General features: G+C 36.2%; 1 protein-coding gene across 1 annotated transcript; it reads right to left on the bottom strand.

Moving 5' to 3' along the window:
* Positions 1-3,949: 3,949 nt before the first annotated feature.
* On the bottom strand, positions 3,950-25,197 carry LOC140153579 (actin-histidine N-methyltransferase-like). Its single transcript, XM_072176360.1, is given in 14 exon segments — positions 3,950-5,919; positions 7,563-7,723; positions 8,361-8,449; positions 10,994-11,165; positions 11,168-11,234; positions 11,842-11,956; positions 13,007-13,130; positions 13,921-14,001; positions 14,538-14,648; positions 15,901-15,973; positions 16,572-16,723; positions 18,227-18,322; positions 19,057-19,219; positions 25,052-25,197. Coding segments are annotated over 13 exon segments (1,878 nt in total). The 5' UTR covers positions 19,157-19,219; positions 25,052-25,197; the 3' UTR covers positions 3,950-5,382.
* Positions 25,198-25,244: the final 47 nt, after the last annotated feature.

Raw genomic sequence — 25,244 nt, forward strand, 5'->3', positions numbered from 1 at the left:
TTTATGCCTGAATGAGGATAACAAAGCTTACAGGACCAGAAGTGTAGTATTGATAAAGGTTGGGTGTAAGGACTTTAAATAACCAGCCAGCCAGCTGTGTAGACTGCATTTTATGCAGCCACATTAGAAATAATGCAGCAATGTTCTATTATCACGGCATACGCATCAATGCGGCGACCATGCACTTTTCCATCACCATTACAAATCCCTGTAGCTACATTGTCATGTTTGTGGGACAATTCAATCATGAAATGAACAATCACCAAAATGCGATGAGAGTAATGATCTAGCTGGCCATCGTAAAAGAGCAAGCTCGCATAAGTACTAGTAGTCGTCATCACGCTTCAATCTTGGACTGTATGTACGCCCCCTAGCTTGCATAGTACGACTGCCTTAATTTACTCTTGGTGTTTCACAATCAGAGACAATGATATATGGTTCGCAAATTGTTATTAGCTTTAACAAACAAAGCCTGTCGCTCCAATACACATCTTGTCGTATGACAAAAAAAGGTAAATCAAAATAAAATACAATGAAATCATATAATTATTTTGAATATTTGTATAGAAATCAGGCTTCATATTGTCACAATATTAAAACAAAAAATAGGTAGAAAATGGCCTCAGATTGCACCAGAGAGCATCTAAAAACCCCAGCTGCAAGGACTTTGAGCTGCTCACATGCTCCGTAGTTACTAAAAAGTTGCACACCGAACTTTCTTTTTAGAATGCCCAATTGACTAAATCCTGTTTAAGTCCTCGGTTGGGTGCTTGGATTTAATGGCATTTATTGGTTACTCAAGACCATTTATGCCATTTTCAACATTACTGTGCAAAGACAACACAGCACTTGTCATATACAGGTTAAAGGGCAAACCTGTGAAAAAGATTATAGACTAGAAATGCACATAGAACTGCTCTGGAACAGGACTAGTTAAATATTATGATTAATTACAGATTCTACCAGGAAACATGCTGTTTATCACATCTGGTCGACATCTTGGTCACACATTGCCATAAGGCATGTCCAACAAAGGGCCAATGTTTAATGACACGATCAATGTTCTGTTCTCTGATATCCAGTGCAGGTCCATGCAACCTAAGATTAAATGATCTTCCTGAAGGAACTTGACAACACCCTTAAATTAGGTCTGAAACCAATGCTATAAAGGAATGATTGTCTTAAAAAATTCCAAGTTAACAAAACTAAGCTGTCAAATCTATTGATAACAAACTAAAGAACTTCTAACTACTTAATCGTCATCATAACTGATAGTTTAAAAATAGATAAAATATTTGTATATTAACACAACTTAATACTATTGTGATCTATGGTAAATAAATATAGCTTCTCTACAAAGTATAACACAAATCATAATGTGCAATAGAATATGCCACATACATGTAAACATGTAGTGTTGCAAAGAATTCCAACAATATTATTATACACAGTATTATATACCTCATATATAGATTCCTGTCCTCTGATTGGTTGAAAGTGCGGTCATTGAATTAGCTATGCCCTCAAAATGAACTACTGACTGGTAATGGTAACAAACTATTGACCGGTCATGTACGTTACAACCAAACTGCACAATCGCAACATCCACGTAAATCCATTCGGTATACAAAACAAATATTGACTACTTCATATTCGGGACATGGTTAAAATTATAGGCCTGCGGTGATCTCAAAACCATGCTGTGACCCGATGCGCACATTGGGCTTATAATTTTAACCATGCCCCTCATAGCAGTCAATATTTGTACACTTTTTCCTGTTGTGTAATACCGTATTGTTTGTAATAAACGCTCCCCCTCTAATAAACGCCCCCTCCAATTTTTCTGTGAAAATTGACAAAATGCAAACATTTCCATGCCATATCGTAGGTAAGCTTAAAACTTGCATCAGTCATGTCAGTCACGATCGCTATATTGAATGGACAAAACATATTATGACTCAACTCCCATCCATTTCATTGCCTAATTATGGTAGAATTTCACTAATTCCATGCACTTACAGGAGTAATTTTGTTGTATTTCCCACGAAAATATCATTTTCCGTGGGCGCCATCATCATGTATAGTCGTGAATCCTCCTTTTAATAGGAGCACCATCGGAAATTGAACCCGATTTTTAAGCTTTTTTCACTGACAATTCACTTCCAATAAACGCCCCCCTTTTGGAAAAATGCAACGCCCCCGGGGCGTTTATTACAAACAATACGGTAAATCATTTACCTAACTACCCCAACTTATAATTGATGCACAATGGCGATTTTGAAGAAAACTGAAATTGCTTTCATACAGTGTGAAATGCACTGTCCACATCTAGAGGGGGTTGGGTGGGGGTTTCTACTACCAGGTAGTACTAATTCAATGATCAATGCCAGGCAGATATAATATCTGTTCAGTCTGTTGGCACTTACTTGTTCCACTGGCAAAACAAAGGAGAAAAACACAAAAGGGGGAGAGGCTTTGATTGTGTTATGTGTGAAACTTTTATTCACATACTTGACTGCTCAGTGTCAGAAGTGGGTAAGTGCAATAGCTGCCCTGTGAATATTTAATAATTTATACACAGTATATTGTATTCAATATTCATCTACACATGGCAGCTATTGAACTTACCCACTTCTGACACTGAGCAGTCATACTGTTCTAATGAAGTACAATACAGTACTTGAAATAGGTTGCACCAATCCTCGGGCCAACCCTTTCATACAGGCATGGGAATACACATTCATGAAAAAGTCTGGAAAAGTGCGTAAAATTGGACAAAAAACACCTGAAAATAGGCTGAAAATAAATAAAACTGTGGAAATTTTGATAAAAAAAAAAAAGACTGGTTCCAGAGTTTTGACTGGAAATTCTCATGCCTGTTCATATCATTGTGGACCTAATTAAAATTCCATCTTGCTGGCTATTTCACTCTCCATTCTTCCAATGCCCCATGTTGATCTGAAGTCTCTCCTTAAAGTTCAAGCCAAAAACATTTCACCCTTAAAATGTTCAGCCTAATGAGCCTTAAAACTGTTTGTTTATTTTGAAGCTCTGTACATGAATGAAGATTTGAAAAAATTTAACGACATACATGTTTTTTTTTTTACAAAAAAAAGCACACAAACAAACAAGGCAAAATCTCAAAATAAGCTTTGACATTATATATACAAAATTGAGCAGCCCTGGAAACAACAAAACCTTATTGCTTGCAAAAACAACACATCTCTTTTATGAAAAATATTGTCAAATATGGCCAATTACATAAATCTGTCGAATCAAAATATGCATAGAGCCAGTAAACATTTTGATTGAGGTGAACAAAATAAAAATCGGTTATTACAAATAGTTACCATGGTAATGTTGTTTTTAGAAAGTTCTCTATTTACACAACAACGTTTCTTAATACCTTACTCTTTGTACATTATATATTCAAAATCTGAACCTATATAAACACACAGTCTTATCCTTTTGTTTCAAAACATGTTCTGTTTAAAGAGCTATCATACAAGCATTTAATCATAAACCATGATTACTTTCGTTTTCATTATATAACATTATTCTATAGTAGTACCTTTTATTTACACCTTTATCAAAAAGTAAACACAACCAATCAGATGGGTTTCGTTCATAAGCACTAAATCATATACCTGTTCAAGCTGGTCAGATAACAGGGCCTCAGATTCAATGAGAATCTCAGGATGTTATGAGAATCAACTTCTTTCATTGAATCATGCAGTAAGTAAAGTGACTCGATGTTTTTTGATTCTCGCAAACTGGCACGAAATTGAGGCCCTGAAATAGTAGGCAAGGGTGATCAAAACCAAGTCTTCATTCTTGGTCAATTGTTTCAACATTTAAGTGATTGTTTTTCCTCATTCAGCTGCCATTCTGTGATATTTAATTACTACTTTTTTTCCAGACAAGTTCTTTTCATAATCTGCCCATAGGTGGAAAAGTTAGTCTGAGAGACTTGCTTTTAAACAAATAGAACACAACAAGAAACACACACAAGAATGAATGAACAAAACAATAGGCAATTACCCTAACCGAACTGAATTGCACTAAAGTGCACTACGAAAAGCACTGTGCATGCATGGATTCCACGTGATTGCGGCGATGCAATCAGCCCAAGTCATATATACCCAGGAAATCGCTGGCCGGGCCAGCTTAACCCCCAATAGCAAAAAACCCGCAAGTTCGGTTAGGGTTAAGACAGTGCCGGCAGCATCTTCATGTGCAAGAGTGTAGTAACAAGAAATAGTCTTAAAGGATTTAACAGATATTTCTGTACAAAATATTTGGTCAACTGCATCACCAAACGATTAATAATATCGGCTGATTTGGTCACAATATATCAAGTTTATTGCAAAAAACAGGTAAATAATACGCTCTGAAAGTGTGAATTGCTTGTTCAAAAAATGATAAAATCTGAATTTTGTTGAATTTGAGGGTGTTCTCGTTTGGGAAATTGCAAATTAATATGTGATGTGATCAGGCAAAATCAGTTGGAAGTCAGATATATTGATTTTCAGATATAGCCAAACAAAGACAACAATTTCTTTTGTTGCATACTGTTCATATCTTTGGAACTATATGTTCAATTTCAATGGGGTTTTCTGCAAAATGTAGCTTTGCAAATGCTTATACAATCATGTAAAAACTGAAAATTGAATATGCCCGACTTCAGACTGATTTTGCTTGATCACACCACATATGTCCCTAAATGAATTTATCACTGTGAAAATGAGTTGCTTTTATAGTCTTGTGTCAACAGATATATGAAAGACTAGATCATGTACTTCTTTTAAGCTGGTCGATTTATCACATAATTGCAATATAATCATTTATGTTTTTTTGACAAAAATGAGTTAAGTAAATCCTGAGAATATTTTGGAATGAGTTGCAAATAAGTGCATTGGTTCATTTTGAAAAGTGGAATGTTTTTTGTTGTTTTAAATCACATGGTGGGACTTATCATCATTGAACACAAATACTATACATGTCTTTGCTCAAGTTACTACCTCATCAATAACACTGCTGAAAAGAAAATAATGGTTACTTTGAGTAACACAAGAGGTTTTCGAACCACAAGTCTCGCCAACTCTCGCGACCGCCTGCTTTCGCGATTATTGGGCAACAGAAGTAAAACGAGGGCGGTTGGCGAGACACAAACGCTACGATATTACAGGTCATATTAACCTATACATGATAACACATATCTACTCTTTCGACTCTTCCAGTTGTTCTCCATTGATGGCGATTCCATTTGTACCTATTGAGTCCTGTGATTCTGCTGATTTTGTTACTTTTGTCTGTTCTTCTGTTTCTAGGTGTAAGCTACTAAGTTTACTACCAACTATTGACACATCCCTCTCATCAAGTTCATAATCGCCATTCATACCGCTTTTCTTTGATGACGCCTCCGCTTTCAACTATTTCATGGTCCCCATTTGATACAACCTCTTCAAGCTGTCCGTTATCACTACTGTTTTCAGGTGGAAGCTCACTTCCTTCCACATCATTTCTACTGTCCGTCTGACTTTCGTCACTCATTTCAGGAATGCTTTCAGTGTCCTTAGTCGTTGTTGAAAGTGAAGTGGAACTTGTCGTCGGAATGTCGTCGTCATCTTCATCATCGTCTAGTTGAGTATCCTCTTCCATGGCTAGTGCCACGGGTCCACGTGGTTTGATCAGACGTGCGGAATGTCCGCCGATGTCCAGTTCCTCTATATCGACTGCACCGTCCAGGTCTTCGCCAAGATAAGACGTGGCGTTATCTTCCAGTTCTTGTGCCCTTTCTTTCTGAGTTTGGCAGAAGGCAATAGAGTTTGTTAGGATGCTTTGTTCCGTCATTTTGAGTTGCAAACACAGTTTGGAGTGGACAGACAGGTTGCCATCATTCCACAATTTCTCAGCCTCCTGTTATTTTAAAGAAAAGAAAAGAAACTCATGAAAAAGAATTGTAACATTTTGAACAGCAACATTTGCTACATAGCCTACATTCCTAACCCAACACATATTCAATTGTAAGGGCCGCTACAGACTATGAGTGTTCGATGCAGGGTTCGCGTCTTCGCGTCCATGGCGCTTTTTTTAAGCGCCGGACGCTAATTTTGAAATTATCAAACCTTCTGCGTCCGACTGGACGCAATAAATTTCAATGTCAGTCTTCAGAATGCAAGAAAGATCCCTGAAATTCTTTTTTTAAGCGCCGGACGCATTAATTTTGAAATTATCAAACCTTCTGCGTCCGACTGGACGCAATAAATTTCAATGTCAGTCTTCAGAATGCAAGAAAGATCCCTGAAATTCGCCAATTGATCATCAAACTAAATACAGTATTCTCCGTTATATGCAAATTATAGTATGCAAATTATGTGTGTTCATGGATCTCATACTCCAAACTTAATGCCAGACAACTATGACGCCATAGAAGTAGCAATGTTTATATGGGTGTATAGTTCAGTGGTGAGACGAAAATATTGTGTGTACTGCCTTGCGTGACAATCTTCCAAAATTATACAAGATTTTCAGGATTTCATAGATTCCTCACATTATTTTATTGCTTCAGCTAGTAAATTTGTGAGTTTCCTATACTCAAAAATGTAGAATTTCTCTTGATTACTGAAGGAAAATTTGTGTTAGAAAGGGCACATGATAATCAGCTTAAGAAGTTAGGGTGCGAATTTTGAACCACATTCGCCTGCAAGTTGCAACACTGCAATTGCATAACGCTGCCTCTACCGGCGCAGATAGTAAAGTTTGACTGTTTCACATCATCTAGTAAATTTCCTTCCAAATGACAAAATTACCCAGTAATAAGCTTAACAAATGTTACAGTTTTCCATGCATGGGTGGCCATGTGGTAATTATTGTCGCAAAATTGTTCAAAACATGCATGATCAGTCACAAAATATCTGCTTGTTTCTTTAATTCTTTATTGTTCGTCTTCAGTACTCTTAATGTACACTCTTAATGTGTACATATACCACATTACCCCTAAAAATGCTTAACAAAATTTGGGACCCCAAAAAATTACCCCGGACCCCAAATGTTTGGAATGAAGTTGAAGGGGTCCAATAGACCTCAGAGATTTTGACCCAGCGCTAACCCTGGTTCGATGTAGAATATTTGATGTAACATATCTACGTTATTTAATCTAGTCACATTCTATTTCCAGTAATGTTGAAGTTCTAACAAATGTTTTATGATGTAAACTTGTTACGTAGAATATCTGGTAGAAATATATTATCAATTTTAAGTCATCAAGCATTTGTTAGAAAACTTAAACATTATTGGAAATAGAATGGGACTAGATTAAATAAGTCTGTAGGGTCATTCCCACTTGCAATACATCTAATTATTTAGTTCAATTAGATATACAGGTATTAAAACATTTTGATTCTTCTTTGCTCCTTCACACAAAGTTGTAAAAACTTACCAAATTTGGAAGAGAAATTGTTTATAGTTGACTGCCCCTGACAAATTTGGACATTTTGTGACTTGGAGTACAAAGTATTTTTGTTTGAGCTCATGTTTGAACTTGAAGGACATATACTTGCCTCAGGTGATGTCTTGTATTGTCTCAGCAAAAGTGTCAGTCTTGTTTCCAGGAATGTCCAACAGCGAATCTCATTTTCTTTGCTCACTATGAATTCTGGCTGAATCAGATCCCCCAAAGATTCAGAAAAATGGGTATCGAACAAACGTTTCTGCAGTTCCTCTGAAAGAAAATAAAACAACATAAACATTACTCACCATAAAACATTAAGATCACAAGATGGGACAGTCAGGGATTGAAATCCAACTTTTTTCCAAACTTGACTGTATGCCTCTCTGTACACAGGATTGATGGTTTAACATCCCCTCCAAAAAAAAACCCAGAGTACTCCCATGGTTCATTTCCCCAATTCTATTAAATACACTATGAGAAGAGTGGTAGAACCAATACCCAAGCAAGTTGCCACTGCTGAAAATTGAACCTGGGACGTGGTGTGTTCCATAACCACTCCACCATGTTCTCATCAGAGATCACAATTGACAGGGATTGATCCAGCACACTTATGACCAAGACAGGTTCACTAATTTGCTGTAGGGTGTACTGGTTCAATTCCCACTGGTATCTTTTCACTCTCACAATTTTATGTCCATTTGTCCAGGCTCTCCCTTCCATTTAAATACCAGGCTTGGGAGAAATAAACAAGAGTGAACGAATTTTTTTCAAGTTCAATATTATTATATTACTTAACCCATCTCAACAGCAACTTATCTTATAAGTATCATACCAATCACTCAAAAGAGTACCGTATTTCTGATGAAGTACTACTAATTTGTTACAAGATGATGACACAGAAACTTACCTTCACTCATGGAGAAAACCCTAAGGAATGCTAGTAGCTCTGCACTAATAGGATATTCAGCTCCCAGCAAGGGAAAGTTGTGTGAAGACCTGCAAATACACAATTAATGTTGGGAACATTGAATTACTGTAGGTCTGAATAAGTCAAGTTTTTGCATAATCAGAAAAAAGGGGAGGGGGGGGTTACATTGTGAGAGTGATGACAAGTGGGGATGACATTGTTATGAAGTCCATGTCTGGTGTGAAAAGTACATACAAATGTCCGCTATAGGTTTGCAGGCTCTACTCTATGTGAAATCACCCCACCCCAAACAGGGATGTTACTTCCCGACTTTCACCGGGTAACCAGGGACGTTACACCATTTTTACAGCATATAACTTATCAACCATGGATGGTTTTTTTTATCACCGATAGGGGACACACTCTTGATTTTATATTTACATTACTTCTAGCCCATTGCACATGTTTATAAAATGGGGACAGTCCACAGATCTGAAAAGTCCCCGGTTGGAATGCATGGTATCACACTTACATCCCCAGTTGTAGGTGATTACAAATGCACATATACAGACACACCCTCTTATTTCTTCACACACCCACATTCACACCCATTCCATTCCTTAGTTTACTTTATTCTCAAGTCCTGTTTGCTTTTGATCTTCAAACATCTTCTTTTGATCTTAATTAAACAGACAATATCACTGCATATTTACTCAACCTTGGACATTCATTAAATAGACATATATAGTAATATCACAATACAATAACTTGTTCGGCTGTCATTGGTCGAAACCAAGATAAGCCTGACAGCCCTGACTTATTGATCAATAACATCATCAGATAATGAGGTCAGACTACAATCTACCACTACAATGATACAATTTGTATAGACTGGGTAAATATGTCACGTTTGGATGCCTAATGAGATCATTAAGCGGCCATGTGTTGATTTTCACAATATTGGGTAACATTTGCTGCATAATTAATTTGTCGTTGGTATTTCCCCAAAGTGCAAAAAATGTACAGATGTTGATGATTTTTGGAAACCCCCTCATGTCATTTAATACTGTATCAAAGAGATTATGCCCAAAGAGTATCGACTCAAAATTGCCTGTGTTTAACACTATGTGGTAAATCCACCATTTTGATTTGTCGCTCATGAAGGGCAAATAGTTTCACATTTTATAAAATGATAGCTATATTACACTCAGTTCCAGAGTCCCTTGCTGAAATTGATGCAAGTGCCCTGTTAATGAGTGGCATACAGAGCTTTGTGTGCACCAACCAATGTTTTGATGCATAATCGACCAATCAGATTATCGGTCATCAGTTGTTATGATTGTCAGACGATTGAATCAGCCAATCAGAACCCCACTTCAGTGTTTACGCTGTGCACTCTCAAAATGTAAACAACTGGCAGCCTTTGCATATATATCATATTTTGTGTGTGAACTCTTATATACACATTCCTGTGAGTTAACTTGATAAATTATGTGATATATGCAAACAAATTTAGTGAACTATTATAAGAGTATTTTCTTCAGTCTATAAAATGATTTATATCTGTGATTCAGCAGAAAATGTAACACTATTATTAACAATCCAATTTTGTGGTCAGTGATGAAATGACATTTTTCCATTTTTCTATTCTTCATGTTACAAATTCTCTCACCATGTTGCATTGATCATTTTACAAATGCAAGTCCAATTTTAACCATTTCAGCTTCAGTCTTAACATTAAGGTTACTAAAAAAGTGCAATTCCAGAACAGTTTTTATCCATCACCGACCAAATACATTACAGGCTGAAGTCAGTTATAGTCAAATGCAGTAAACATTTGAGCGCGTATTTTAAGTATACATCGCGTATTTACTGCGTTGGACGCACTTGTCTCTGATTGGCTGCTGAGGCAATCTGCTGTTGCCGAGTGGAAATTTATGAATGAACTGTGCGCCGTACGCGTTGTTTAGCTTCGAATTTGCAACATCACGGTAATCACGCTCGTCAAAGGTTTGCTGCATTTGATTATAAGTGTTGAACTTTTATAAGGATTAAATTCAATAACAGTCTAATAAATACTGCGAAAAATATTTAGATAGAGCAACCAGGGGAATATATCTTTTCACAGAAAGGCTATTTTTTCCATACCTTTATTTTCACAAAATATCATATTTCCATAATTTGACATCCTTTCCAATGGGTAAAAGGGTTTTTTTCTTTCACAACTTCCAAAAAGTGCTTATTTTTTTCCTTACCAAAAAATAAGGAAATTTTCAAGTTTATATACCCCTGAGAGCAACATCATATAAACACCATCACAAAATCAAATAGCAAACAACAGTTCGTCGGTCGCAACACATAGTGGCGTAGAGTGTTTTTCAACATTTTCCGTTTCACATAGTGGCGTATAGGTTTAGAGCTAGCTATTATCCTATAATATTTATTACTTGTTAACTATTGAAGATATAGTTTAATAGTTTGAACCTTAAATCGGGTCACTGAGAGATAACAGTGGAGGAGTATAGACTCCGTTATTAATAGCATATCCTTCAAAATCATTTTGATCAGAAACGTATTTTGTCCTTCACGGACACCACTATGTGTTGCGACCGACGAGTTGCGCCTAGACTTACTCAGTGAGTCCCATTCTACCTAGCATCTGTTGTTTCATCAGATAGAGCTTATCGTTCTTACTGATGCCTAGTTGTATTCCCATGCTGTCACAGTGACTCTCAGGAAACACAAAACCACTGTACAGAAGGTGAAGGGCGTTGGGACGTACTCCGTAGAAGATGAAGATCTGCTCCCTTCCTTGAAGTCGTGAAGCGCCACCGACTCGCAACTGTCATTTGGCATGTTGTAACCAGTAGTGATCTGACGAGATGGAAATTGGAACGGATTTGGATTAGAGTAACAGGAAAAAGAAAGGTTTACATACAGTATTTTGTGCATGTAATAAATATGAATACCACTCTGTGGGACACAAATCTGACACATACGTGACCCGCTCTGACAAAACCTGCCACAAGTCACACTTAGCCATTTCAAGATACAGTGAGTCAATGTTGGGAAAGGGGTGAAAACCTTGCAGATTTTGTTTCTCAGTTTTTATTATTTTTTGATTCCTTAATATGTTTACTTTAACCTACCACTGAAAACAAAATATTCTTTTACGTCTAAAGCGCCCAAAATCTAGCATTTCCTGAGCCAAACCAAGTCCTTAACATGTCATTTTACAACTTCAAAGCCATTTTTCTTACATTTATTTTTTTCTTTATGTGTCGCTTCCCCCTTCTCATTGAAAGACTGTAGAATGAATACCACATGTCCCAGAAACATAATTTTGCTATCAAATGAAAGCTGAAGACCTGTACTAAATGATTACATCAAAAACTCAATTTTCAAAATGAGTGACTTATGTCTGGTTTTGTGAGAGTCAAGATAGGGTGTGACCCGTCTTTGGATGGAATTTGATTCTTACCTTTCCATTGGTGTGATTGCACATGTCCCACACAGGGATGAGAGCTGATATAGGGTGTGACCCGTCTTTGGATGGAATCTGATTCTGACGAGACATCACAGAAGCTACAGCCCACCTGCAAACACAATGACACACATATATAAAACATTTACTATCTAGAGTTTATTTGAGGTTTAATGCCACCTCTAGCCCTATCTCAATACAATTTGAACTCTTAGACTAACCCCACTTAAAACCTTTAACTCTTATCATAAATCCCAATCCATAAAATCATACGCCATCATGGACCAAATGGCAAGAGAATCAAATGACAAGCAACTCATTTGATCACTGAATCTTTGTAACAAGATTGGTAAATTTATAATATATTTTATGAAATCTTAATCTTTACATGCATCCAATGTTCTTGAAGCTGTTTAAAAATACTCTCAAATTTTGGACATTGTTCATCTGAAGCCAACATCACTAGTTGTTTGATTGACTAATGTAACCAAAAAGTACCAACTGCATTTAATTGCAACTTAGTTGTGTTCTGATGATTAAAGACGGGATATGTTCATTTGAAATGATGCTTAAAAAACAGATGTATTTGAAATAAGACCCTATGTTACAATACAACTACACATTATCCGTAAACAAGTTCACATTACTTTCACAATAGTTCAGTAAACTTGGTTCAATTTTGGTTCAATGTTTTGTGATTACCACAAGTAAACTTTGTAAGAATCAGCTGATTGTCACCAACATGTTGTGTGAAGTATATTCACACATGTAGTTCTTGAAAATCAATCTGCTGTCTCAAGAATCAGCACTAGCAATGGGTTATTCAACTTAAAATCCACACTAACCCTATGGAAGATTTTGGACATATCTTCCACAGAGGGAGTATGAATTTCAAATGGAATGAACACATTAGGCAGGTCAATACGAAACACACCCTCCCTCTGTGGAAGATTCAGGTTGAATCTTCCTCAGAAGGTGTATGAAATTTAAATGGAGCTGTCTAATGTGTTTAAATTCCATTTGAAATTAATACTCCCTCTGTGGAAGATATACCCAAAATCTTCGACAAGCCTCTGTGGAAGATATGTCCAAAACCTGCCACATGGGTAGTGTGGATTTTAAATGGAATAGCCCAATATACCCTTATCATATTGATTCTTACCTGTATCCCTCATATGTGAATTTATCCTTCAAGGGAAGTTTGATTGCATCCTGTGAGGCCTGCAACATCTTATAGAAGTATGCAAACTGCCTGGCAATGTTCTTATGCTGCTTCAGGGCTTCACCTGCACACAAAGCAGTTGCAGAAGACAGACATCATTAGTAGATGCAAAGCACAACTACACTCGGTTTCAATGAAGAACGGCAGTCCCTTGCTCAGATTTACGCGAGCGCCCTGTTAATGAGCGACATACGCGGAGCTTTGTTTGCGCCGACCAACGTTTACAGCGTCTGATGTTATGATTGTCAGACGATTGAATCAGCCAATCATAACCCCACTTCCGTGTTTACACTGTGCACGCTCTCAAAATGTAAACAAGTGCCGTTCTTCTTTGACAGAAACTGTAATAGTTTTATCAACATTATTCACTTGATTCACTTTACAAGATTAACGAATATGGCAGCCTTTACAAATTACATACAAAATGCAAGACAATCAATATATCAATATTTCACAATTAAAAAAAAAATTTAAGCAAGTAATTGAAATAATAGAGCAAGTGATGTACATACAATGCACATGCATATGTTTCCGCACCGGCAAATTTGGACAAGGATACACCACTGCATGAGTTTTAACCATCCAAATGCGCACACACATTTCTGTGGACCGTTGTTTTCACTATCCATGTCTGGATTGACCCTACATCTCTAACTGCTGTGGTTTACAATGTGTTTTTATTCTGATATGAATTTCAAACCGGATTTTTTTTTGCCATTATCAGGATTTTCATACTTTTTTTTATAATGTCCACAAAATATCAAGGTAAAAAAAATCAGTCGCGTCCCACTTTCATGCTCCAGATCTAAGCTAAATCAAACATGAAATCACAACCAAGAATATTGTTGACTTACTGTATACAGGTGATCCCTGCAGTTGCTGAAGCTCCTCAGGAGTAAAATAGAGTGGCAAGGAATAGGAAGTAGGAAGGATATCTGATACAAAAGTCAAGGAGTATATACAGGCACAAAATCACACACTACAATATACATGTTTGGATTTACCGATATTGATCTGAAGGTATATTTTACAGCCAGACAATCAGTTGATGACTTCACATATGTACACCTTGATAAATGGTCGGATCTTGTGGTTCTTTAAACTACTGATAAAGCTAATATTTGATGTTCTCAATTCTGCCTCAAAATCACAGAAAGTTAATATAACCTGAGACGAATATAGTTTATTCGTCTCAGATATAACTACTAGTATTTGATGCCATCAAGCAAATGAGTAGGTTGCCTGGAAAATTATTCACAAGAACAAACACACACAATTTATTCATTGTGTTTAAAACAGCTTGTTCATTTAACGTAACAGCTTCACTACAAACCTCCATACCTCAAGGAAAAAAAAAAATTCTGATGAAAGTTTGCAAATGTGTAATAACAATGTACTGAAAACAGTTGACAACTGCTGTCTTATCACACATGCATTGTTTTGGAGAATCCACTACCATATTAAAGGATACCAATGTATGGTTTCCAGAAGGACTGATCATTGACTCTTTCAGCAAGTAAGAAGAGTGCCAGGGCCACATGAGGCATGCCTTGTAATACACGATCCTTACGTATCAATGGACCTGAAAGGTTAGGAGAAAACAACAAAGTCAGAAAATAAAAGCTCTGTTCATATGTGTCCATCCACGACAAACCCATTGTAAAGTCGCCAGTGCTTATTCAGAGATATGGACCAATGAACATTATAGAAATCAAAAGAACACAAAAGAATTTCAAGAGCAAACTTGATTTCCCACACAAATGACAAGTGATGTATCATTTTAAAGCTTGTTTTCTGGAGATTTCAACTGTTCAATAATCTAAGATACTCAAAATTGTGGTGACTTTCCAATGGGTTCATCGTGGATGGTCATACATTTGGATTTCTGAACTTTGACTACTCAGTGCCAGGAGTGGGTAAGTGTAATTGCTGCCATGTGTAGATGAGTACAATATACTGTATGTAAATTGTGAAATGATCATAGGGCAGCTATTGCATGTACCCACTTCTGGCACTGAGCAGTCGATATGTTTCCTTTCGAAATGTACAAGTTCACAAATTATGTGTTAATATTATGACATTTTTACATTAATTGCCCAAAGTAGTTACTGGGACAATGTAGGAGTTCTGAACATTAAGGGTAATACTGGAAAGTATAAGTGTTCATTTAAGCATTCAACTGTAATACAAATTACAAAAGAGATGATTGTCGACAGCATCAAAGGACAAGAATAAGGTGATAAGGTTCTAGTTTCCCTCTAATTGCAGGATCTAAAAAGGAGGGTAATCAATGCTTAAACTTCTGAAAGTTACAGGTGAGGTTTGCAATGTGATCCAAAGGATTTTTAGGAGAGCTGTCAGGAGTGTGATTTACATTGACATCACTGAATCCAAAATTATACATCACTCTCAGGAAGTAAAGGAGAGCTCTTAGAAGAGTGATTGCTTTCATAACATCAATAGTTAAAACATAGTAAACACGGAATGCAGTGTTTTGAGTCATATATTTCAGGACCTGCAATTACATTCATAAACATGAATTAAAACTAGAGACCAAAGTTTTCCGTTTTTAAATGGCAAATTCTGTTTTGTGAATTGCAATACCAGTTTCCAAAAGTTTTCAAATTGCTGAATTTCACCCTCCACATAGACAGACCATTATTGTTAGCATGAATTTGGAGTGTTTAAGGCAAAGCAAAGCTTAAAATGACATTAATTAGTTTGACAAAGTGTTCCCCAAGAAGTTATGACATAAACTGGTTTACCACCAAAACTTTGAATTCGGTATTCTTTACTGGTAAAACGGAAAACTTTGGTCTCTAATTAAAACCTACCAAGATCTGATTCTCTAGCATTGTTCTCTGTAATCATAACCTTTCTTCCAACAGACAGAAACAGATCTTCAGTCTAAAATAGAAAAGAATCATATATTCAACAATTAGCATGATCAATCAGACAAGATAATTCACACTTTTCTATACAAAAACAACAAGCACTTCCTTTTTCTATGAGCTCAATTTCACAGGCTTCGTCTCCTTACTTGTGCATGTGGTTTCCAGCTTACCCATTTGCTAACCTCATTCTACAGAGTGTACAAGAATGTACACATACCCTAAATGTTCGCCTAATGGGCTCCTTTGCCTCAGGGTAAATTTCATGTACAAATAGAGAGCTCCCTCCTCTAAAATTCCCAACAAGAATTAAGGGTATGTGCCCTTTTTTGCTGGTGGGATTTTTATGGGAGGGCACTTTTAGAGTGTCTAAAATTCCAGTTATGTCAAGGGCGCCCATAGCGCCATTAGGCGAACGTTTACGTTATGTACAAGGGTGGGATGTTGGCACACTTGCAGCACAATTGCATTTCACTGATTTCAGGTACTAACTTTACTACCAAACTCAAGGTGAACATAGTATTGTGCAGAGAAACTATCATACTTCAGCAACAAATCTCAGTAACTTTTTAGAAATGGCACAAATGAATCACATATAACTTTTGCCACTGTACCTTTAGATCCTTGAGAGCTTTCAATCCATAACCACCCTCTTCGTATCGCTCAATGCAGAAAGCTTCACCTGGACCTGTGACACCATGCTCCTTAGCCCATGCATCAAAAACTTCAAAGTGCTCTTCTCTCTTGTGGTTCTTAAATCTTGTATCTGAAATGATTAAACATAGTTATCTTGAAACACATCTTTAACCTGCACTTATTATGCTTATGAAATATACATTGCTTTGTTTTATGCAGAGGCCTTAAGGGGTGGGGTATGAACGTTTGGACAGTATTTATTGTGGGACATTAGAGCACACCAGACATATCGAATTGCATTCTGAATACTGAAGAATGTCCTTCTGATATCAAATAATTTTGATTTTTGAAATTACATGAATGTAATACACATTTTATGGCAAATGATTAAAATTAATATTTTTGATATTTAACAGTACTTGAAGTAAACTTTATAAATCTGATGATTTATACTTAAGGTGTATGTAGGTGGGATGAAAAACCGACGATCAATTGAAAATTTTGACCTTTCGTATTGAAGATATGGATTTTTTCCCCCAAAACACCAAAAAAAATTAGGTCTTTTTGGGAAAAAAATCCATATCGTCAATATGAAAGGTCAAAATTTTCAATTAATCGTCGGCTTTTCCTCCCAACTACATACACTTTAAGAATATATCATTAGATTTATAAAATTTACTTCAAGGACTGTTATATATCAAAAATGTGAAAAATATCAAATTTTAATAATTTGTCATAAAATTTGTATTATATCGTGAATTTCAAAAATGAAAATTATTTGATATCAGAAAGACATTCTTCGTATTCAGAATGCAATTCGATATGTCTGATGTGCTCTCATGTCCCACAAAAAATACTGTCGAAACGCTCATTCCAGATCCCTTAATGAAAGTATTAATATTAATAGCTGACAAGTGTGGGTTTTCATAAGTCACACACACAGTATACATGTACATGCAAATATAGTTTTCAGAATAACACAAGGCACACACACAAACACCCCCCCTTACACCAGGATTCTTGTGGGGTCCAGCATTATGTGTGTATTAAATAGGCCAGCGGTTCTTTATGGGGTATATTCCTTAATCACACCATTCTTGTGGGGTACCAAAAATGTACCACCAATAGTTTGTGGGGAACGTTTTTTTCACACAGACCCACTATACTCCCCTTATGAGGTACCTCTAAAAATAGCCAATCTGCATGTTTCAGGCCTTATGGGGTCCTATAAGCTTTTTTTTCTTTATGGGATCCATGATATAATTTATACCCCACAAAGAAGTTGTACCCCACAAGTTATTGCTGCAACTTACACAGTACCCCACAAGAATGCTGGCACAAGTGCACCCCTGCACACATTCTTGCTATATTATGTCGACTAGGGACAATGAACCTACACATCTGCATAAATGGGGACAATTTCAACACATTTCTCATTTCGTGTAATTGTGTTTATCCGTTAGGCCTAAATGGTATTAACCCCACTTCAGATCATGTTTACATTTCTGTACCATTGAGATGTTTTTGCATCACTTTGTAGATGTAGGAGTAATTTTGCAACCTTTGAACAATCTCTATATACATTCCACAATAATTAGTTAATTCATTCATTAACTATTTTTTAAAAACTTACCTTGCTGTTTCTTGCAGACTTTTGACACAATAGCATAAATCAGCATAAACTCTTCCCATTGCTTGACAGGTGCTAATGGTGTTGGTCTGGAGCAAACTGTGAGCAAAGACATCAAAAGACATATTGAACTTGGAAAAGAACTTGCACAATTCAAAAAACAAAATGTATTCCGTTCATTGCAACATCAAGAACCAATTCAGTAAGCCAGAGCAGCTAAAATGAAAACAACCCTGTCCCCATTAGTCTTGACAGAATCTTACAATCACATTAATGACTACACTATTTTGCAAAGACCTTTCGCACAGGCCGACCGATCGCGTAAAAAGAACTATGTTGTGCCTACGCAAACACAGATTGTTCGGCGACAGAGGATGTTTAAAGGCATTCCCATAACCCAATGGGGTTTCTGACCTTGGTATGTCTGGCTTTTGTACACATGTGGTACAGTTAACCATGCCTTGCAGGGATTGTGTGCAAATATCTGGTGTTTTTATCCTTTTATTTAACATTCAAAACATTGAGACTTATGAATAAAATTAATGCATTGGGACAATATGAATGTTTCCTGTAAGAAATTCAAATATAAGTTATAAGTCTCAACTATTAGCTTGTTGGCTGCAGTTTTAAAATTACCATTTTGTGTGTGTGGCAATGGGGACTTTGCCTTTAAAATTAGGTTATATTGATCAAATTTCCCAATCATAGTGCATTGTAGGAATGCCTTTAAGCCTCCTCTGGTTCGGCGAATAAGGTGCTGAATCCATCTTTACGCCGTAAACTGCGCAAAATTGGGCAGTGTGAACGGTCTTTGCAAATATAGTAACACCAACCTTCAAGAAGCTGACCACAGAGGGAGTTGATCTCTTTCCTATCTGCTTTGGCGACATCTTCTGGGTCCGGATGATGTTTACGTTTACTCTTACGACCCATGACGCAAGTACCAGCACAGTAGTAGTCAGATGCTCAATGCACTACTCACAGAGGTAGTGCCTCCTGATAGGAGAAACACACAGAAGAATATTCTTTTACTCAACATGAGAGAAAAACAAACTATCCTAGAGGACTCGTACAAAAGATGCAGGAAGTACTCTCACTAGACATGTATTTTGGACATTAAAAGTTCTACTTGGAATTGTTTAATCCTAAAAATCAAATCTCTGAAAAATCAAAGTTTCTTGAACTTTTATGAGTTTAGTAACTGTCATTGTTTTAATTTAATATTCCATAACTTTCAAAACTACATAAATAACACAATTCTACACATTATGATATCTGTAATCAGTGGCATTTATGTTGTTTCAAATAATATTTGGACCTCGGTGCCGCAACATGCCTTGCCTGCTAAATGGTATTTTTTTGAGTCTGAGCTAGTGTAAGTTCAATTTTTCTTATTATACCAGCAGTTTCAGATTGGTACTAGATAATATTCATAATGTTATTCAGTATTCTACTTACATGTAATATATAAAACAATTGTCTCTTATTCTAATTCTAATTTATGTAAATCAATAATATTATTAATATAAGGAAATAAAGCTCCCAAAACAAAAAATATGGTACAACTAAATGCATTGATTGGAAGTGGGGTTCTTGATCTCTCTGATGCTCATGGATACACTTTGGTCAAAATTTAATGTACAAGAAATAATCTTAAAGCAATATTGTAACATTTTCGAAGGGCACCCTCAATTTTGTTATCAACATTTTCATTTATACATGATTGTGCCTGAATGTACTTTATATTGAACTACATTTGTGTTCCCTGCAAAAATCAAGGCCTTTGTGACAAAATCTGAGTTTTAATAAAAGTACAGAACAAAAGATTTAATTCATAATATGGTAGAAATACATGTATAGTCGTGTTCACATTGTCGGATGTACGCCCGGCGGAACTTGGTCAGCGCAAGTTGCTAGGAGTAGCGGTAGGTGCTGCCAGGAGTAGGTGCAATGTGAACGATGGTCAGCGTAAGTTCCGCCAGGCGTACGTTCGACAATTTACTCCTGACAAAAGTCAGGAGTAGCGAGCTGGGTGTAACTTCCGCCAGGCGTAAGTTGCAATGTAAACGCAGATTACGCCTGGCATCCGGAGTAAGTTTGACCTTTTGTTGGTCGGAACTAAGAAATTACATATCGCGTGGTTGATAAAGGTCACAAAAACACCGGAAGTGGTAGCCAATGTTTACGCCGACCAGAAGTGAATACTTGGTGGAATTAGTAGGCGTAGTGCTAGGAGTAGGCTAGGTGTGGACACGCCTGTAGGAGTAGGGAAAATATTTGTGGAATTTAGATCAAGGTTAGCATAAGCTTACGCCGGGTGTAACTCAAAATGTGAACACAACTTATTACGTGTAGCCGACCTTGCCTACAGCTGCAATGTCATATTGACCCAGTCGACCTCATTAACAATTGTATGCATTTCGATGTCAGGCGATGGAATGCAATAGAGATTTTCTTAGTTTTTCCTCATTTGTTTTTAACTCATAGTTAAAAGGGCACATTATCTGATATACTGTAGTGAAATCTATTTTTTATGGAAATGTTATTTTTATATAATATTGTTAGTTAAACATAAATTTAACCAATCCATTCCCCAAATTCATACTTATACATCACTGTTGTGCACATTTCACATATTAATTAAGTTTTATTGGATTTTGCAGCTGCATATGCATTATTTAATTTAAATTGCACTGTGTTCACTCCATTAAGCTAATGAAATGAAATGATTAGTTTCCCGTCACCCGCCTGCATCAGCAAAAAAAAAAATTGAAATTGAAACTCTCAAAATGTCTGACATCCCTGGCTGATCATAATCAGCAGTTTTTCTTAGTTGTAGGGGTAGAGGATGTAGTAAATAATGGACATTTAAGGATTACCTCATCATGTTTCTAGTGATTACAAAAATTGCAAATTTCTTTTCATTTTAATAAAAACAAATTCAAATCTTTTCTCAATCTGTTGCAAAATGTCTGTAATGATGATTTAAGCATAATACTCATTTTGAGATGGTCTTTCATCAACAAAGGTAAATGAAAGTTTTGACAATAATGAAATTTTCCGAAATAATGAATAATGAAATCATGGCCTCATATTTCACTGAAAAAAATGTGACGGGAAACTAATAATTCGATTTCATTAGCCTATGCACCGGGAGAATTCGCGATGTGCAAACAACGCCGAAATTCATGAATTTTGGGTATAATCACTAATTTTAGGTTTGGCCGCGAATTTTTAAAATTTTTCCAAGATATCCATTTTTAAAGTATTCATTTTCCAAAAAATGTAAGTTTTTACTAAAATTGAAAGATTCCATGGCGATCCGCAATACAATCCATGCAGAAAAAAACAGAGTGCAATTTTGACAGTCGTAAACATGAACCCGCAAGTGAGCACACGATTCGGGTCGCAGTGTCGTCGTGTATATAGAAACCAGAACATGATTGGCTGATTATCGTGTTGTGAGTGGGTAGATGTCCAATCACTGCATTGGTTAGAAACTTTTATTGATTAATCGGTAGTATTGATTAATTTGTCAAAAATCAGCGGAGTTGAAAGCTGGTCATGTTTTCGTGATGGCGGGTGTTGAATCACAGATTCTCAATGTGTTGAGAATCTGTGGTTGAATTCGGTGCTGAACTTGAGCGTAAGTTTGCTGAGTGAATGAGCCGATCAAGTTGAATGAAGGCATTTTACGGGATTCTCTATGTGAGTCTCCCAGGAAAAAAAGAAAACATTAATTTTTTTTTTTTAAACTACAAATTTGAACTTTTTGGGGAAAATGCACGCATTTTGGGAATATCATAGACAAATCACGAATTTTCTAAAACTGTTGCGTGAAATGTGCTCTCAAAAATCGCGCATTTTCCCGGTGCTTACATTAGCCTTAACCGCCCATGCCCCTATAAGCGCCCACCCAGCGACTTTACTACGCATGATCCTTTATCATTATGTGCAGGAACCATGCAATTTTGATATTATATCTAGGATGTATGTACATACAACTTTAGATTTTAGAAAAAATACATATAACAAATTTTTTGGAATTAAAAAAAAAATATTATCTTGTTTCGCCAAATGAAGCATAGCTAAATCCTAATCCTTAGTTCTAACTTAGTCCGAATAATCAGACCCAGAACAAAATATTAATTTCTGACATGATCCTGTTCTGGATCTGAACTGTTTTCATTCGAAATCTTGATGGCAAATAGGTCAAAAGAAGCACATGGTCCTACTTCAGTGTTTTAATCCCCTATTCATGTTGCGTGAACCACTCTATAGTGGACCATCCTTTTGATACTTGAGTATTTGGACAAGCGGAACAGTTTTGACAGGCCCTTTGTCTACCTCTCTGTTTGTAAACAAACGAGGAGGTCGAAATCGTCCTCCTCGCCGAATACGAAAGTCAGCGTAATAGTACGGCACTGGTTCTAACTGGCAATAAAAATCAAATTTTAATATTTGGTCATGTTTTTTAAACTGGGACCCTAAAAAAGGGGGTGCCGTCACATTTTGCTTTCTTCTTATTCCTATATTTTTGCTCAAATTCATCATGAACAAATGGTTTTGGTCTTATTTTGAAGTTATTAATCTAATGAATTAATAACAAATACAATTAAACAAATGTATTAATTAATTACAACAGCTTAATTAAGTTAATTCAATGCATTTTGATATCATTAAATAATAGAGTATGACATGAAAACAAAGTATCAATTTTCTTATTAAAAACACAAAACATCGTGAATTTTTTTTTTTTTTTTTTTTTTTTTTTTTTTTTTTTTATTTTTTTTTATTTTTATTGATACTATAAAATCAAAAAAAGTAAAGAAATAAAAAAAGAAAGAAAAGAAAATCACACCCCTAGTCCCATCATGGCTGGATAAAAGAGGTTTGACTGCATGTGAATGTACCAAGTAATAAAAGCAAATTTTGCTACGCATAAAAAAATGCTTAAGCCTTAATTCCAACACTGCTTCCTGGCAGTGCTGTCAGCTGAATTTGGCACCAAAAACAAAATCTGACTCTCAACTTGACACTAAAAATATACCTGATTGCTGAAAAAACCAATTTAAATGATACGAAGCATTTAAAAATCGACAGTTTAATTTACTTAAATTTTGTGTTTCCGAGTTCCGAGCTGAAAACTGACTCGACATAGCGATGAATAATTTGTTGTAACTTCTTTAATATTTACATGGCCGTGGTAAAAAGTAATTTGGCTCACAAAATATAGTGCTGGGCTCACATGTGGCCATGCGTTTTGAATTGGGCCAGTAAATAGGTGGAGATGTTACATGCGCGCGACATTTTAGGGTTCATCTTTTTAATTTTCTCAGTTAATATGCAGCCTATGTAGCCTAAATTTGGTGTCAAATTACAGCTTGTGATGAGACCAATACAGTAAACCTTAAAAAAGTTGTAAGAAGTTATTAACATTTGAATAATTTGCATCTAATTAGCATAATGTGCGGGGTGGAGGAGGATCAGGAGGAGGAGGATCAGGAGGAGCAAATTTAATAAAAGTGACCCCCAGGGGTCATATGATGCAAGAGGTCCATTTCTTTTTTCACATTTTTATAATTCACTTTAAACTGCATACTATAAGACCATACAATCATATTCCAGGTAATTTAATTTGCTTTGACTTTGAGAAGCAATTTTGCATATTTTATTTTCCGTTCGGGTTACACATTGAAGTCAATGGGAAAATATGCCTTGAAAGAGGCTGGCGCAAAATCATTTTAATTTTATTGAACCCTATGATGTTATATATGTATTTAAAGCTCTGACTGAGAGGAATTCAAATATGGAACTTTTAAATATGTGGGGTGAAGCTAACTTTTTTTTTTAATTTGTCAAATTTTACATTTTTTCCCTAAAATATTCGGTATTTTCAGTTTCATAGCTCCTTAGTGTTACACCCTGTGTCATTTTAAAGTGCATTTTTGGATTCCTTGGTTCATTTGCAGTCAGAAAATGTATACTTTTATATATGTTGGGTATAGTATGTGGAAGATATTCATATCCAAACAAAAAAACATGCAATTTTCATCTCGCGAAAACATGTAACGCATTACCGGCCCAACTCAAAACGCATGGCCATGTACAAGAAAATATGACACCAGAATCTTTTCCTCAGCCTCTCTTTCAGATTTATGCGGGGGGCTTACAGTTGTAAGGGCTAAAATCGCCAAAAAACGGCTGATTTTACATGATTTTTAACAAAGTGCAGGGGGCTTCAGCACCCATAGCCCCCCCTGGACACGCCACTGACAAGTATGTTTGCCAATCAGGAGATTGCTTGATTTGCCCAGCGCTGGAATTTCTTTAAATTGATATAAACATCATTTTTAGTGAATTTTACTGATGAGCGGCGCTGTTTACGATCTGCCTTATTTGGGTAGCTACATTATTTGGATACAATCAGATAATTTATGTTTGTGAAATTCAGTACACAATTTTCAAAGTGTAACAACTGGTTTCCAAATCAAGACAAGGCATTTTTAATGGCACCAAAAGGCAAAACACGTTTATTTTGATAGTACTCTCATGACTCTGGCACCCAAAAAGCTTCCGACTCGCTCAGCATTTTCATGGCTTGTGTGGTATATTCTCGATTTCTCGTATCACACTAAAAGCTATCCAATATTATATAATTGACTGCAGTCCTTCATGCATGTCTTGTGTTTTGACTAGCACTAGTACTTTAGTAGATTCTGACTCTGAACTGAGTGAAAATCAAAACATTGAAAACACCATCCACAATTTTCAAAAGAACTGCTTAGATTGCCATAGTTATTTGTCAGTTCTACATTTCATACCTACCTATTCTTGAAAACAACCAATATGAACAGATTGCACCAATCTGAAAAGCTTAAATTTAATGTTTACTGGGTGAACAACCAAATTCCAAACACCCCCAATACAGTTTCTTCTTCCTCCTCCAAATTTCTGCAAGGTGGTTGTCGTCTAGCTGTGGGCGTTCCTGGAATTTTAAACGGGCAGATGATGCATCAAT

The sequence above is a fragment of the Amphiura filiformis genome, chromosome 5 (genome assembly GCF_039555335.1).
Source record: "Amphiura filiformis chromosome 5, Afil_fr2py, whole genome shotgun sequence".
Taxonomy (NCBI): Eukaryota; Metazoa; Echinodermata; class Ophiuroidea; order Amphilepidida; family Amphiuridae; genus Amphiura; species Amphiura filiformis.